We start from the raw sequence: 15,620 nt of genomic DNA on the forward strand, positions 1-15,620 counted from the left end.
TCTGTTTTGAAGTAGCTCCACCCGTAGATAGAAGCTCGGTTTGTTTGACTTCAACAAATTTTTCTCTTGAATATTGTTTATTGTTTCTACCGCGTGAAAGTCGCTTTACGCGTCGTTTTACGTGTTCGACGAAATCAGTTCGTTTCGCAGAAGTCCAAATGTACCTTCGCTCGCACGCCACGTGGCGATTCGATCCTTTTATATTAGGTTTCAACATGCCTGTCAAATATTTCCTTGTCACTGGGAAATAGATTCTGTAAAGCTAATAAAAATTATGTAGTTTGTATTTAAATATTGAAGATGATTCTTTTTCTTCTCAAAATTTTTTTATTATATATTTGAAGTAATTAAGAAATCATACACTCGGAGATATTACTTAATAAATAGAATAAAAACATTTCTCTATTAAATAATATAAAGCACATTTCTCGACTCTGGTGTTTAATGAATTATCTTGAATCGCCATCGTCTAAGCGTATCCTAATTGTTATGTACAGAATAGCAATTTATTCTTAGAAGACTATTCACAATTTTCAGTTATATAATTTCCAGTTTTCATATTTGTATTCAATAAAATTATTAAAACATATAGGTCATATTACACTTAACATTTTATTCTAATTATCTATAATATTTACATTGTAGAGCAGTTTATAACGTCGGATCTCGCCGTAAGCTTGAGGTAATAAGATTTCGGTGATATAGTGAAACCATCGTATCCATTTGGATCGGGTTCGCCGTGCTCTGGTGAAATTTCAATGTCGAAGTAATGTATAACGTAGGCGAAGAATAAGAATAAGGATGTCCGGGCTAGCATTTCACCCGGACAACGTCTTTTACCTAAAAGGCAGAACGACATCATTAATTCTAGAACATTTTACCTCAGAATATGCAAAGACTTCAAATATTTACATCTACAACACTATCCATTGAATTTCTATTTAAATGACGACTATTTAGCTTAACTTAAAAAATTTGATTTTATCTGATGAATTATTTCCGGATTAATGAGCTGTGTGTATACAGGTGTATGTATACATAATGAGATTCGAAAATGTTTCAAGTGAAAAGAAACGAATCAAATTTGTCAAGATGAAATTCCAGTTCTTACAGAATATTTTATACAAATTTTATAGTGAGAAAGATTTGTGTATGGAGACTGACCTAAACCAAATGGTATACTAGCATTATTTTGACAGAATCGGCCATTTGCGTCGAGAAATCGCTGTGGTCGAAACTCTTCTGGATGATCCCAATAAGCTGGATCATTTAGCGCACTATGGAAATCCAGGAGAATTATAGTATCCTAAAATAACATAATAAAAAATACATAGACTGATGTTTTTATTCGGGATATTTATATTTGTAATACTTGCTTTAGGTATACTATATCCGCCGAAAGTTACGTCCTTCATAGTCTTGTGAGGTACTCCAAGTGGCGCCAAGATCAAATATCTCTGTACCTATCGTAATAATGATCTATTTATATAATTCAAAAGAAAAAAGTGCAATGGATCAGTAGCTATGATAATAAAAAGCGCGGAGTCTTATGGTTATAGTATAATTTATTCCAGTTATCAATTACTTCCGCAAGAAACGATTCCATCATAGGTAGCGATGAATAATCTTCTAAAGTAGGGGATCTTAATCTGCCTACGACTGTATCTAGTTCTTCCTGGAGTATCTTAATCCATTCAGAGTTTAAAGATAAAAATAGGAAAGTGGTCGCTAAAGTATCTGTCGTAGTCTTCGAACCGGCTAAAAAGAGGTCCAGGCATAGGACCAATAAATTTTCCCCTTTTAAACAATTAAATTATTGTTTAGTAACAAATGGGCTATCATATTTTAATCGTATAAATAAAAGGAGATACTCACGATCAAAAATGGAATCATCTTGTTCAGTATTTTTTGAAGAAATCTCTAAAAGAAAAGCATCAATTAAATCCTGCGGTTGATTTCCAGGCAGTCGTCTTTCATGGATATTAATCTCCTCGTCTAAGAAATTCCAAAGCTTATGAAGTATTCTCATTAAATCATTGTAACCAGATAATTCTGGTATAATGAAGCGTAGAAATGGCATTTGCGAAACAATGCCACCCATTGTGTCCATCAATCTACGAGAAGAAGCATATGAATACACTCGTGTAAGTATGCAAATTTATATTTACATTCGTATAACATACACCTTATGCACTCTTAACTACGATGTGATGATATTAAAAAAAAATCTGTTTCAAATTACCTGAAGGCATCGTGAACAGTCTCGAGAATTTCTACTAATTTCTCGTTTTCATAATCAAATCTGTGTCCAGCGAACATAAACCAAAGAGAATTCAAAACTGCAATATCGAAAGCTGTATGCATTAGTACTGGACCTTTGGCACTGGCACGAAGAAGATAATTCACAAGATTGTCAGCTTCGACAATCAGCTGTTGCTCCATAATTGCTTGACCTAGGCCAAAGGTCCTGAGGTGGCGCATCGTGAAACGGCGACACTGAGACCACTGTGGTCCTTCCGTGAATAAAATTCCTATCAAAATATATTAATGAGAATATGTTAAATTTGAAGCGAATATTCTAAATATAACTAAAGTAATCTAATTGTGAATTAAAAAAAAAAACTAACATTACCTACCCTTCCTTTTTCCAAACGCACGGACTCTGAAGAAGAATCCATCCGGTCTTCCATTGAATTCTTCTTGAAGAAGAACTTTTTTTACCAGATCGTACGTCGAAATCACAACGGCTTTCTGATTCCCTAATTTCAAACCCAGAATCGGCCCGTAGGTTTTCGTCAGGTCTTGAAGAGCCAAGTAACTGTATTTGCGTTTCAGTTTCAATCTTCGAAACGTGAAGAAGCAACCGATCACTGGCAGCCATTTTGGGCCTATCCGAATATTGAATAAAATGCAAATATTAAAGAAACTGACGAAGTATTTTAATTTATTAGACTAACTAAATAAGTTTAAGCAATTGTTATTACTCTCATAAAATATGTCTTAGATTTTATAAAAAAGATTAAAGTTAGAAATTAATATGTTTGCTATTAATTACACATTGATTGTTCACTGACCAGGAGGAAAGTTGTGCGGTTTGATGCAATCATAAACGCCAAACATAAAAAGGAGTATAAGGAGAAGAGAGATGGTCGCGTAGAGCATCTTGAAATGCACTGATACTTCAGCTCAGGACTTCAAATGCGGCTACTATACCAAGCATATATACGTATTGTAACAAAAACGATTCTAGTGGCACTCTGTGATATTATCGGCGTGACATCCATGGCCTCTGACAAAAATATCTTTTTGTCTGAGACATTCTTTTCATGGTGTTCTTCTCACTCTGTACTCCGTTTGAAAAAATGTTATCTGTTTCTTTTCTTCCTTTTTTTAGACTATGATACAACAAAAACCCAACGCGAGATAGATCGCTTAGTTGAACTTAACAATCATCGTCCTTTATGTAATATCGTAGAAGAAATTCTTCGGCGAAAGTCTCCACGCTTTCGATCATAAGAAAAGTACTGTGAATTGTTTATTTAAGAAGAGCAACGATTTCAAATTTGAAACGCTATTTTTGAAAAGATTAAAGAAGAATGAAAATTTTATTTCGGTATATCTGTGAATTTGGTGGTTGTTAATGGTCTGTGGTTTCTACTTGTCTATTTATAAGCAGTTTACTTATGAAGAATGCTTGGTATATTGAATACACGAGGTTAAATTCCTCTCGAAATGAAAGAGAATAACCACAAATATATAGCGGCACATGAGTCAGAGGATAATTCAAATCATGTTGTTGTTTACCTCGGAGTATCAAGATCGTTAGATTACAAGTAATGTAAGAACAAATAAACTCCGGGCAAAACAATGTCGCCGCTACATCCAACCGTCGCATGAAGATGAATTTGAATTTTTCGACTCTTCCCCGACCAGTATAAATAAACGGATGCGATCGCGAGTGACAGTATATAGCGAGATATAGCGAGTACATAGTGAGTTCATATACAGTACATATCGAGTATCTAACAGCATCTAGAGTATCTTCGAGTATCTAACGAACGTCTATCAAATCATGCGACGAGCATTTACGTGTATTTATTCCACGATTTTATTTTGCGATTTATACTTCGTACTAACGACTAATGTCTACATTTGTATATTAATTTATTGTCTTAAATATATTCGACGGTTACAACAACAAGTAATCTCGTCATTAATCCTCACGACCTACGTCCTCTTCACACAAACATCTACAAATAGAAAAAATGTTATTTCTCTTTTTACCTTTCAAATACGATTCCTGAAAAAAATTATGGATAATTAAAATAATAATTGTTCCATTGGCTTATATTCAGCTTACTAAGGTCAATGAAACATACTGAAATAAAAAGAACCGACTACCTCTTTATTTTCATTATAACTTACAAAAAAGAGGAACTGTACTTTCGAAGTAGCTACTGAATTATTTCCTAGTTAAATAAACTAATTGAAGTTAACCGATCCAACAGGTTCTACATTTCTGTCAGTTGCAATTTATGGTTACCTACTAATTATATCATATCCGCTGTATTTGAAATGTCATGTTGTTGTTGACCTTCCGTAACATGAAGTGGCAGTAACACGAAACTTTCTTATACACCCACGATCTCGAATAATTCTGTTGGAAAGTTTTGGAAAGTAACTTTAACCTACAACCTTTTTCTAAATCAAAGATCAAAATTTGATCATCAAAAATATTGTAATCAAAAATAGTGCTATATAAAATGATCAATGATGTTTCTCTTATATTTAATCATTTGATACATTACTAATAAATAATAATAATATATTATATTATAGGAATATATTCATTGCTTCACATGTGATTATTTAATATGGCGCTTAATTGGATTTTATGATCATGCAAGATGTTATATCGTAATTTTCTTTCTAGACAATCGTTTACACATTGATATACCTACACGTGTCGAGTATGTATTTTAAAACAAACATAAGTCGACGTCGTGCGTTTGGACACGTATGTTTTATGAGCAATGTTTGCAGATACACGTCGATGAAGTAGTAGCAATAAACATTTTTTTTTAACTTTTCCATAAATGTTTTCAATTTTCATTCATTCGCTTTTTTTGGAAAAAATAATAATATAATAAGTTTTATGTATTTACGAATGTAGACTTAATCTTTATATATAGAAATACTTTCCTTATTACCGCTTTCTAATAGAGTAAAACGTTGTACAGTTGCTAGGAAAAATCACTTACGGCCACTTTTGGTTTCGCCGTCATTAAATTCACGTCAATCCTAACCAATCGTAATTTAAGCTAGAAATTACTCGAAGGCGGCGCTAATGGATCATTGTTCATGCGCGCGAAACTTACTTAATACGTCCTAATTCCTCGTTGCTCTCGTAAACTCGTAAAATTGCTTACTATATTGCATTGTATTGAACATTGAGCATATTGGGCATTGTATTGTGGTTGGTATTGAACTCGCAAGATTTCCATTTAACCATAAAATCACATTGAGAAACGTAGAAAAGAATATATTCTTAAGGAAATAACCTTGGACACTTAATCGTTTCATCTGAAAGAGATTCTAAATATGTATGTATTGACTTCTTCCGAAAGATTCGTTTCGTTTTTATTATAAATTCCTAGCAAATAATATTATTGCTGTTAGTTGGAAAATTAATAGGAAACATAAAAAAATTCATTAATAAAACAGGTTCATTTTTTCAGTAAAACAATATTAAATCTCATATATACATACCAAGATATATACATATCTTTATCTGTCTCATTCACCAAGTATAATATAGTCCCATTATTATGTATTTGTCATAATCTTTACAAAACTTATTCCAAATACATAGGCCAAGGATGAAATACTCTAGGAGAGCCTATAGAAACTATTTAAAAGAATTCATTACTAAAAAGGTCAACAGTTTTTTAAGAAAAGCTCGTGAAACTACAAACGGTGAAAAATCTAATTCTAGTTAAATCTTTCCTAATTCTTAATCATTCCAAACCAAACAGCATTAAAAAGTTTCTTACATGTAAGTTGAAGTAAATAATACGAAATATTTTAGGTTCACAGAAATTCTTCGGTAAATGTTTCTAATCAAATATATTATTTCCTAACAAAATCTCACCTAGTTCATCGAACCTATAAACATCAAGGAGATAAAAGGTTGTCGCAAATTGTAACGAAACGAACGAGAGAAAGAGGCCCGGAGGAAAGTGGAAATCATCGGCCGGCTGAAGAGATCGATTAGAAAATATACGCGTACGACATTTCTCCAATTCTATTTTCTTCCCCGAGCGAAACACATTGGATGAAAAGTCTGACCCTGCCGTATAGTTGGATTAAAGCAAAAGTTTCTCTCGTCGTGCATTGAGGCCGATTCCACTGCGCAATGTACACATTCATACAACCTATTAAGCCGAGTTTATACTTGATGAACAGATACGAACAAACATAAACGACATCAATGAATCAACGTGATAAGCATCAACAAACATGATTGGTTAGTAGATGACACACCAAGTGTGATTTAAATTGCGATGAAGCTTCCACTAGTCACAGGTTAGGTTAGGCTGTGGACTTTATCAATTAACAAGGGAGTTCTAAAAAACCTTGAGTATACAGTTGCTTACGAAAGTATTTGAATATTTATAGAAACCTTCTTTTGTTATGCGAAACGATTCTGAAATTGATGAAAGTGAAGAAACGCGACTATTATGATTATATTGATACATTTTAAACAAATCTGAAACTAATACATAGAAGTTACAAGACATTTTCTCTTGCGGGTACTTATATATTTCATAGAGATCATAAAAGTGTTTAAACAATGAATTATCTATTATGTTAATAATCTTTAATATTTAATGGGAGCATGTTTAACACCTGTTACATGTATAAGATGGTTATTCATGTATATGTACTAATTTTTTACTGTTTGCAATAAAAGACTTGTAACTTTTATATGCATTTTTAGATCGATTTCATATTTTATCAAATATAATCAAAATAGTCGGGTCTCCTATTGCCTATGAAATTTTAAATGAATGAAATTTTCAAGTGTTTGTTTATTGTAATGATATTGGATTACTTCTCAAAGTTGGCTTGAAGAACTGGTGGGCATAGCGATGTCTTCTTAAAGAAGGAAAATCCAATCAACCAATTATTGTGGAGCTTCTGTACTGGTTTGCGTTCATTCGTCAGGTGCAGACCCGGCTTTATAAAGCAGTTGGATAACTCAAAGAGAATACAGTATACTATAGAGGCAGGAATTAATTTATGTCGCTGAGTACATGTGAGCCGTACCACTCTCATATGTGTGGGTGCACGGATACTTTCTCTACGGTCGAGGTCTCCCATATACAACCCGACACGACTTCCTTCCATACAGATTCGAACTTTCTCCGGTTTTGCAGTAGCAGCGGCGGCTACAACCGCGTGGCCATGTTGCGTCATGTCGAGTGGATCCTCGGATGACGAAGCGAAACAGTAATGCGATGGTGTTAATGAAATATGTATTAACAAACTATACTGGTAATACCGGCGTATTAGTGTAGATTACGATTTGGATGTAGAATATTTGAAAAAGTAGCGAGAAGAAATACTATAAGAAAATATTGAAGTCATGTTTGTCGACGATTCGTGTAGTAAATATTTACTTAGTCCTTGCTTTTGCAGTATGTTTTAATCTTGAGTAGGTTCTGGAATTTATATATTATTTAGTTAACGTGGAGCAATGCCATGTGAAAATTTGTAATAATAGGAAGTTTTTCTTTATTAGGCTTTTCTTTCTTTGCTACGTAGACTTACTATAATTTTCTATAATCTTCGTTCGTAATACGTCTAAAAAATATGTGTGATAATCAGGTGAAATAATAACAAAATTGTCTTAACAAAATATTAATCAACTTTATTTGTAACGGCATCGGTTAACAAAAGTAACAATAACATTGTATAAAAAGGGGGAGTAGAAAATATACATACATAAAGACAGAACGCGTTAGGGTCAGGGCCGTGTCAGTCGATTAATCTTTCGAAAACTTAACTCTCTACAACTTATTATATGACTAAGATAATATATACAGCGGCTTATGTTACAATACTCTTGAATAGGTTTTTATACAAGCTATAGATTTTTATACTGTTCGATCAGTGATTGGTAAACCCAAAGTTGGCTGTCTGACCGCTTTGATTTTTCGATGCTGGTGGTGGCACCAGGTCCTGACTGATCGAGGGAGCTTCAGTCTTCGAAGATCTATCCCATCTAACCTTATTCTCGTCGATTCGATGTTGCTGTTGTTGAGCCTGAGCGTTCTGCTTTGAAGCAGCATCAGAACTATAAGGAACTATCTGAGAACTTTGAGTCTCTGTATCTTTTCGGTCTTCCCAACCATGGTGATGGGGATGGTGGTCATCCACAGGGAACCATTCCGATATCCAAACTGGTTTCCAAATCTTCTTCCATGCTGGAACCCAAATTTCCTTCCAAGCTGGTACCCAAATCTGTTTCCAAGCCTCTTTCCAGGCTAATTTCTTATCAGGTATCCACTCAAGTTTCTTATCAGCCTTCCAAATCTGTTTCCAAGCCTCTTTCCATTCCAGCTTTTTATCAGGCACCCAAACAAGTTTCTTGGATGGTTTCCAAATCTGCTTCCATTCTTCCTTCCAGATAAGCTTCTTGTCATCCACCCAAATTTGCTTTTTGGCCGGCTTCCAGATTTGCTTCCAGGCTTCCACCCACTCCAGTTTTTTGTCCGGTACCCAGATCTGTTTTTTCGCTGGTTTCCAATACTTTTTCCATAGTGGTTTCCATATCAGTTTCTTCTTCCACAGATCGTGACTAGTGTACTGCCATCCATGGTTATCGGTGCCGTGGAAGTGCTCACCAGGAATGCCGATTTTCACCCATTCAGGGATCCAGATTTTTTTCCAGGCTGGTACCTGAATCTCCTTCCACGCTGGTACTTGAATCTCCTTCCAAACCGGTTTCCAGATCTTTTTCCACGCGGGTACCTGAATTTCCTTCCAGGCTGGCACCTTTATAGGTTTCCAAACGGGTTTCCAAATCTTTTTCCAGGCTGGTACCTGAATGTCCTTCCACACTGGGACCTGTATCTCCTTCCACACGGGCTTCCAAATCTTTTTCCAAGCTGGCACCTGAATGTCTTTCCATACTGCCTTCTGTGTTGGTACCCACACGGGTTTCCAAATTTTCTTCCACGCGGGCTTCCATATTTGTTTCTTTGCTGGTTTCCAGATTTTCTTCCATCCTGGCTTCCAAATCAGTTTCTTCTTCCAATAGCCATGATCGTGGTGATGATGGTGATGATCGTCATGGTGTTCTTCGAGCGCTCCGTTGCCTCCATCGCCACCAGAATAACCAAAACCACCACCAACGTCACCTCCACTGGAATGGCCAAAACTACCGCCAATGTCACCTCCAGAATGACCAAAACCACCGCCAATGTCACCACCGCCAATGTCACCACCGCCAGAGTGACCAAAGCCACCTCCTCCAGAATGGCCGAAACCATCTCCTGCATCACTGCCGTGAACGCTAAGGTCTCCACCGTGACCACCTAGATCTCCGCCATAACCGGTAGCTAAACCGCCACCATGGCCCCCCAAATCATCACCCCATCTCTTCTGTGCCGCTGTGCCATATCTATGTTCAAAAGTTATTTAAACAACTATAATAATTTTAAAATACTTTTTGATGCAATTTAAATTTACTAGTAAACTTACTATAGTATTACTATGACATTTACTACAGTATTTGAATTGTTTAAAATATTTTAAAAATATTTTAAATTGTTAAAAATATTTTTATTCTGAAAGATCATAGAAATAGTATATAGTAAGAATGATTTTAATGAAATTCTATTTATGTTTTTAGTAAAAATAATAAAATGTACACTTACGGAATTTGTTGCTGAGACTTCTGTTCTTGCAGTTGATTCTGATCCACTGCCTTGCTCGCCACAAGTGCGGCTTGCAGTAGCACTACTAGTGCAGCCTGTGAACAACGTAATTGCAGATATTACAGAATTTCTCTATAAGTAACATGCTAGCAAATGTCACTATCTAACGCCGTCTGCCTTAACTATTTTTGAGTTCCACATATAATCACGTTTAAATCTTGACAAGAAAACTGAAACATACAATAGAAGACACGGAGAAATTTCGATTTTTTCATGGTAATATTCTAGTCATGACTTTTAACCGCTGTTCGTTTATGGTACATCACTTTCGAAACTCGTTGCTGATCGATAATCAAGTAACACGTTTGTCGACAAATAGTGACTGTCGCCCTACAGTTCCGGTTCTGTCCATCGTTGTTCTCTAATTGTTATACATCGTTGAGGAGGAATACTATGAGCATTGAAGAAAACAGAATCGTTTAAAATTATAATAAATAATTGAAATATCTAGTTCAATGTTTCTGCAACATTAAATATTTTAAAACTTAAATTATATTATCAGATATTATTTTCTAGATTTATAATTATTCATGAAGGGTATGCACATTTTACTTATATTTTATTATATTATGTCTGGACAACAAAATGATTAAAAACGATCTACATAGTACCATATAAATTAACCATAGATTCTATTTTTCAGATAAATAACCTGGAGCGTCTAACGTTGGCCCAATCGTTAAATGGTAATCAGCATTACTTTACCAGAAACTTCAAGTACGATGATCTTAATAGTCAAGTCGATCACCATTCTTCAATCATGACACTCGCTACTTACTCCAGATATGACGAATCTCAAAGACATCACCGATTATTTCGCTTGCACCCTTGCTACGATGAAGTCGTTCGAGTACATCCACCTTACTCAGATGAGATAGTTAAAAGATTCACGATTTGTGGATAAGATCGAGAAACTTAATCGAAACAAATATTTTGAAAGTAAAACTAACCACGCATCCCGGGCGAATCCTCATATTTTTTGCAATGCCGCCCGTCGGGCTCGGGCCGCGTACTCTTGTTCCCTAAGTGCAGGAAAACGTAAGTTACTTCGTCCAATCAGCGGAACGCCGTAGTTATATAGGCGCGTATTCTCCCCCAGTGCTATCGTCGGAAGGTGACTCGTGGACATGGTGCGCCTGGGCCAGGTGCTGAAGGTGGTGGTAAAATCGTCCTGGTGGAGGAGGCAGTCCACATAGTCAGAGGAAATCGAGACGCGATGGTGGTGGGCTCCGAGGGGAGGACGTTACGGAAAGCCCATAACTTGACTACCTAGCGATGGAACCGATTTTATTCTTTTCTGTTGGCTGACCACAGTTTGTTACATGAAAGTACTATCATGTTCTTGTAAGGTTTTCCTTTTTTGTGGATCTATATTTACAATATTTCAAATTTCAATGCTATTTCCTTCCTTAAACTAAGTAGTCGTTTTGGAGATAATCAGGGCATGAAGAAAATGTAATTTATATATTATATTATGTATTATGTAGAACTTGAGATAATGGAATTAATAGAATGAATTGTTCTTTTGAGTAAGAGTTTCTTTATTTTGAATATTGTATTTATTAATCAATTAAATTATATATATCATATATCATTCCCATTTAGCATGTCGCAAATATTTAAAATTTCCAATTTCTCTTTGATGAAAATATATTTACCACATAATTTAATATAATTTAATTTAATTAAATATATTTCATTCAATATAAAGATACTGGCTATATTATTTAGGAAAATTAATATGACAGAAAATGTCGTTATATATGTCACACAAATTTTTCTAGAATATTGATACTATATTGTACATGATATGTATTTTACTCATATAACTATTTACAAAATTCAAAAGGAATCTCCACAACTGATTTCACTACAAAATCTGTTCTACCTATCTTCTGCTCCTCATAATTGATATTGTATATTCTATAATTAGTAACCTATTCCATATTTCATAGTAACGCTAACAAAAAGTATCCATAAAATAATTTGTAGAGCTCAGAAGGGACTTAATCCCATCGCTACGTTCGCTCTCCTTCTTCCTTGCCGGAGTCCACCTCCCACGACCAGACTGGCGATCTTACTTTATACTATACCACGATGGGCTATCGTTCCGGAGAAAGTGATCGGGAACGCGATCCGGTCGGGCGAGCCTGACGGTTTCGTTCTCTTGGTATTTACGCGGCTCTGTCCAGCGAAGGCGAAGTTCACGGGTAAGCAAGGTTATGTAGCAAGGTTATACCTGGTGTTCCAGATTACCTGAGAAGGGAAAAGTGGTGGCAAAAAGAGATCGATCGGCGCCACGTGTGTTTCATGTAAATCTTTTCTCTTCGTATAATCGAATCGATTTCGGGATATCCAACCGTTTCACGTCCACTGCTGGTTTCTCTTCTGGAAGGCCCCACGGCTGGACCAGCATCATTTTTCCTTTCACATATCCTGTCATCGTTGATAAGCGCCGGAAGGCGTACGATCGACGTCACATCAAATTTTGCCATTTGATTCAGTGATTGAGAAGCATACATTAAAGTAGGAAAAAGTTTCTTCATCTGTAAAAGATTAAAAGGAATTGGATTTTTAAGAGCTGAAGGAAAAGGTGTTGCGAATAATGGAAATGTAGAAATAGAAATTTGTATTATAAATTATAGAATCTCTAGTTATATTCCTTAATCCGTAATTTCTTTAATAAGGAAAAGTACATATTCATAAAAATGTCGTATAGAAAATCGCGGAACTAATTGTTGCTGCTAGGCACAATCGTAGTTTCGCCTTTACATCGAGTGAAAATAAATTTCCTGATGCGTTCTTATTCATTAATGATTTCTAATGCGTTCTGTTTCATTAATTACGCATACGGTTTGGGTAGAACAACTCCCGAATGAGTTACTACCCGTTCAGTTATTCAACAGTCACGAGTCAAACAGAAATCTCTTATTTAATTAATTATTTAATTAATTAGCAATCTCTTATTTAATTTAATATCTCGTCTCAAGGTCATTGATTGAAATATGTCTAATACAATTTTGCTCCTTGGAAGAGGGACTCACATTCCTATATGTTACATACTTTCGCAAGATTTAATTGTCTGAAACGAAACAACGGACGCGGATTATGGTGACGTTGCGTTTTATTTGAAAAGCTCATAATCACAGACGGCTGCATCAGTGAAAGTTCAAGCTAAAGTGGGAAAAAATATTACAGTGCAAAAGGTACGACTCCTGTTACCTCTTTGAAATTTTAACCATCAGTAATCGCGAAATATATGTCAACATTCCAAATTTAATAGAATACATGTAATTTAGAAGAATAATAGCACAAATGAGGTTGTCAGAGAAACAAAAGTGGACGATGAAGGTAGGAAACGAAATAAGTTATGAGAAAGCATACTCAATAAAAATGATATAAAAGTATTTCTTTCACTTTAATGATAATTTCTTTTACTTTAGTTCCATCTTCAGGTGACGCACTTTGATCATCACAAATGATGCAAAATCTGAAATATGGTAAGAATAAGTGAATGATAATAAATAATAATAAATGTCATAAAGTAGATATTTCTAATTAGACAATGAAATCTTTATTTTATTTAATCTAGGTATCAGAGGCTTGAAGTGGATATCGATTGCATCGAACGTATTCCAAAGTTATTTTGTATGTTAATATGTTGTACTATACCACTGGGTTTGCGAGCCAAGCTGGAAGTGATAACTGTCTAACTTCGCGCGAAATACGCAACGACAGGTACACGTATTCGCAGGATGAAAGTGAATTCTTTATTCTACGAAGCCAAACACTTGAAAGCAAACGAAACTGCTAGGATATGTTCCAACTATTCCGGTTCGTAAATCATTTGGTCGCGCGGTTGCTCCAGATTTTCAAACCCGTGCGCGAGAACAATCCAGACCGACGTTTCACCATTCCTCCGCGTCTGCGATATTAGTTTCCTCTTGATACTGGCATTTTCTTTTGACCCTAAGAAAAAGGTCCAACCTGAAACGTTCAAAGCTGAAAGCCATCATTCTTAGAATTTCTTATTAAGTTCTAACTTTCAGTTCTTCATACGTCTATAATTGCGTGTCACAATTTAAAAACCCGGCGCGGAATAAATACTTATTGGCTGTTATGTGGTAAAGTTTCGCTAATTAATTTCCTATTTTTTATAAGGAGAGTTAGCAATCGCAAATATTGATGTATGTACATATATATTATGTCTAGGAGTGTGAAACGGAGAAGAAGATATGAAATGTGTCATGTATCATTTGGCGCGTGGGTGGAAGTAAAAAAAGGACGTTTGAGACGTTCCAAAGGCGCGACGGTAAATAGAGGATTGAAATATTTTAGAAATTTGTATTTGCACTCCAGATGGTCGACTTATAGGCAAATACCTACGGCTTGCTTTCTAAACGTCTCGTCCCTCGAGGTAGTCTCGCTCCTCGAAATGTCTCTTCTTCGATATTTGGGTTACGTGCTCCGGTAAAAACGTTTACGAAAAACAAACGATTGCTTCACGTTCCCGGAAACGATGTCTTAGTTTAGTTCTTATCAGAAGTAGAACTAGGTCTTTCTCCTATTTTCTTCTTTGAGAGTTAGGAAGAAAAGTTTTATTCACGAAAGATAAAAGAATTGGTACCATATTATTAACAAATTAATCTGCAATTAAGAATAATATTAATATTTACGTTACTAATTTTCAATATGGAGAAGTGATATAAACTTTATGAAAGAAAAAAGATCTAAATATCTATCTTCTTCTTTTAAAACTCACATTGTTAGAAAATTGCTCTTTATGATAAGGAGTAATGTAAGTATTTATGATATTCGTTTCGTTTAGAACAAAATACGTTTTGCATTGCGTGATACTTTATCCTACTTAAAAGATGTTCCCGCCACCTTCGGTGAAGTAATGGGTAATAGGTTTAAATCTTTACACGAAGTTCTACACTGGTGATTTCTACATTGGTGTTATTTACTGCATCTCTATATCAAATAGTCGGCAATAATCGAGGAAACGAGCAAGCAGATATGCAAGATGAAAGTTTGTCCTTCCTATTCTATGCACGATATCTTTCGAGCTTATAGTCTCTTTTGATTCCACAATGTGTTTGCTTTCTATTAGCGGTGGAAAAGGACATATGAATTTTCTTAAAAAATAAAAATTATAGTGAATTTCATTACTAACTATTCAAAGAATTCTTAAAAATGTTTAGCTTTTGAGAAAGCGAAGAAAATAGAATTTCTAAAGAAATAATTCGTCTCTAAAAAACAGAGATATAAAACTTGTTCTATCAGAATGTTACTCTACCTACAAGAACACGTGTAGTCGTCTAAGAACACGTTCTGATGTTTCGTACACCATCCTAACTTTTTTCTATCGGTAAAATCAAATGATTACAATATCGTTAGTCTTCAAGATATAATTACGTCCCTTTACTTCGAAAATCTTTCATTTGTCTTTGATTTTTTGTCCATGTAATGTCTCGGGAGTGAAAGGTGTCCGTGGTGATTTCATACTACATGGTCACATACACGTACGCTCGTTTACGCACGTTCGCATGTCCATATAAACAAACATTATCGCGTTACCTAATCCTTGTTACCCGCCATCCATTAACAATTAAT

The 15,620-nt window shown here is 35.1% G+C and overlaps 2 protein-coding genes across 2 annotated transcripts; both read right to left on the reverse strand.

Moving 5' to 3' along the window:
- Positions 1-593: 593 nt before the first annotated feature.
- LOC100642209 (methyl farnesoate epoxidase) lies at positions 594-3,725 on the reverse strand. The gene is made up of 8 exons (XM_003396659.4): positions 3,075-3,725; positions 2,637-2,888; positions 2,243-2,531; positions 1,876-2,114; positions 1,586-1,797; positions 1,377-1,463; positions 1,165-1,306; positions 594-840 (listed from the first exon to the last, which is right to left on the reverse strand). Exons 1-8 carry the CDS (start codon positions 3,160-3,162, stop codon positions 635-637), a joined length of 1,515 nt encoding a protein of 504 aa, XP_003396707.1. The 5' UTR covers positions 3,163-3,725; the 3' UTR covers positions 594-634.
- A 4,187-nt stretch (positions 3,726-7,912) lies between these two features.
- On the reverse strand, positions 7,913-11,061 carry LOC100647065. The gene is made up of 3 exons (XM_003396455.4): positions 10,955-11,061; positions 9,945-10,039; positions 7,913-9,688 (listed from the first exon to the last, which is right to left on the reverse strand). The coding sequence occupies exons 1-3, from the start codon at positions 10,976-10,978 to the stop codon at positions 8,173-8,175; spliced, it is 1,635 nt and encodes a 544-aa protein (XP_003396503.2). The 5' UTR covers positions 10,979-11,061; the 3' UTR covers positions 7,913-8,172.
- Between the last annotated feature and the right edge of the window lie 4,559 nt (positions 11,062-15,620).

The sequence above is a fragment of the Bombus terrestris genome, chromosome 7 (genome assembly GCF_910591885.1).
Source record: "Bombus terrestris chromosome 7, iyBomTerr1.2, whole genome shotgun sequence".
NCBI classification, from domain to species: domain Eukaryota; kingdom Metazoa; phylum Arthropoda; class Insecta; order Hymenoptera; family Apidae; genus Bombus; species Bombus terrestris.

Coding starts and splice junctions, on each gene's coding strand:
- LOC100647065 (XM_003396455.4), bottom strand. CDS start 10,978: ATGAGGATTCGCCCGGGATGCGTG. Junction 10,040..10,954: donor GGATTCGCCCGGGATGCGTG/GTTAGTTTTACT, acceptor CGTTGTTCACAG/GCTGCACTAGTAGTGCTACT. Junction 9,689..9,944: donor AAGTCTCAGCAACAAATTCC/GTAAGTGTACAT, acceptor TTTTGAACATAG/ATATGGCACAGCGGCACAGA.
- LOC100642209 (XM_003396659.4), bottom strand. CDS start 3,162: ATGCTCTACGCGACCATCTCTCTTCTCCTTATACTCCTTTTTATGTTT. Junction 2,889..3,074: donor ACCGCACAACTTTCCTCCTG/GTCAGTGAACAA, acceptor ATATTCGGATAG/GCCCAAAATGGCTGCCAGTG. Junction 1,307..1,376: donor GCGGATATAGTATACCTAAA/GCAAGTATTACA, acceptor ATGTTATTTTAG/GATACTATAATTCTCCTGGA.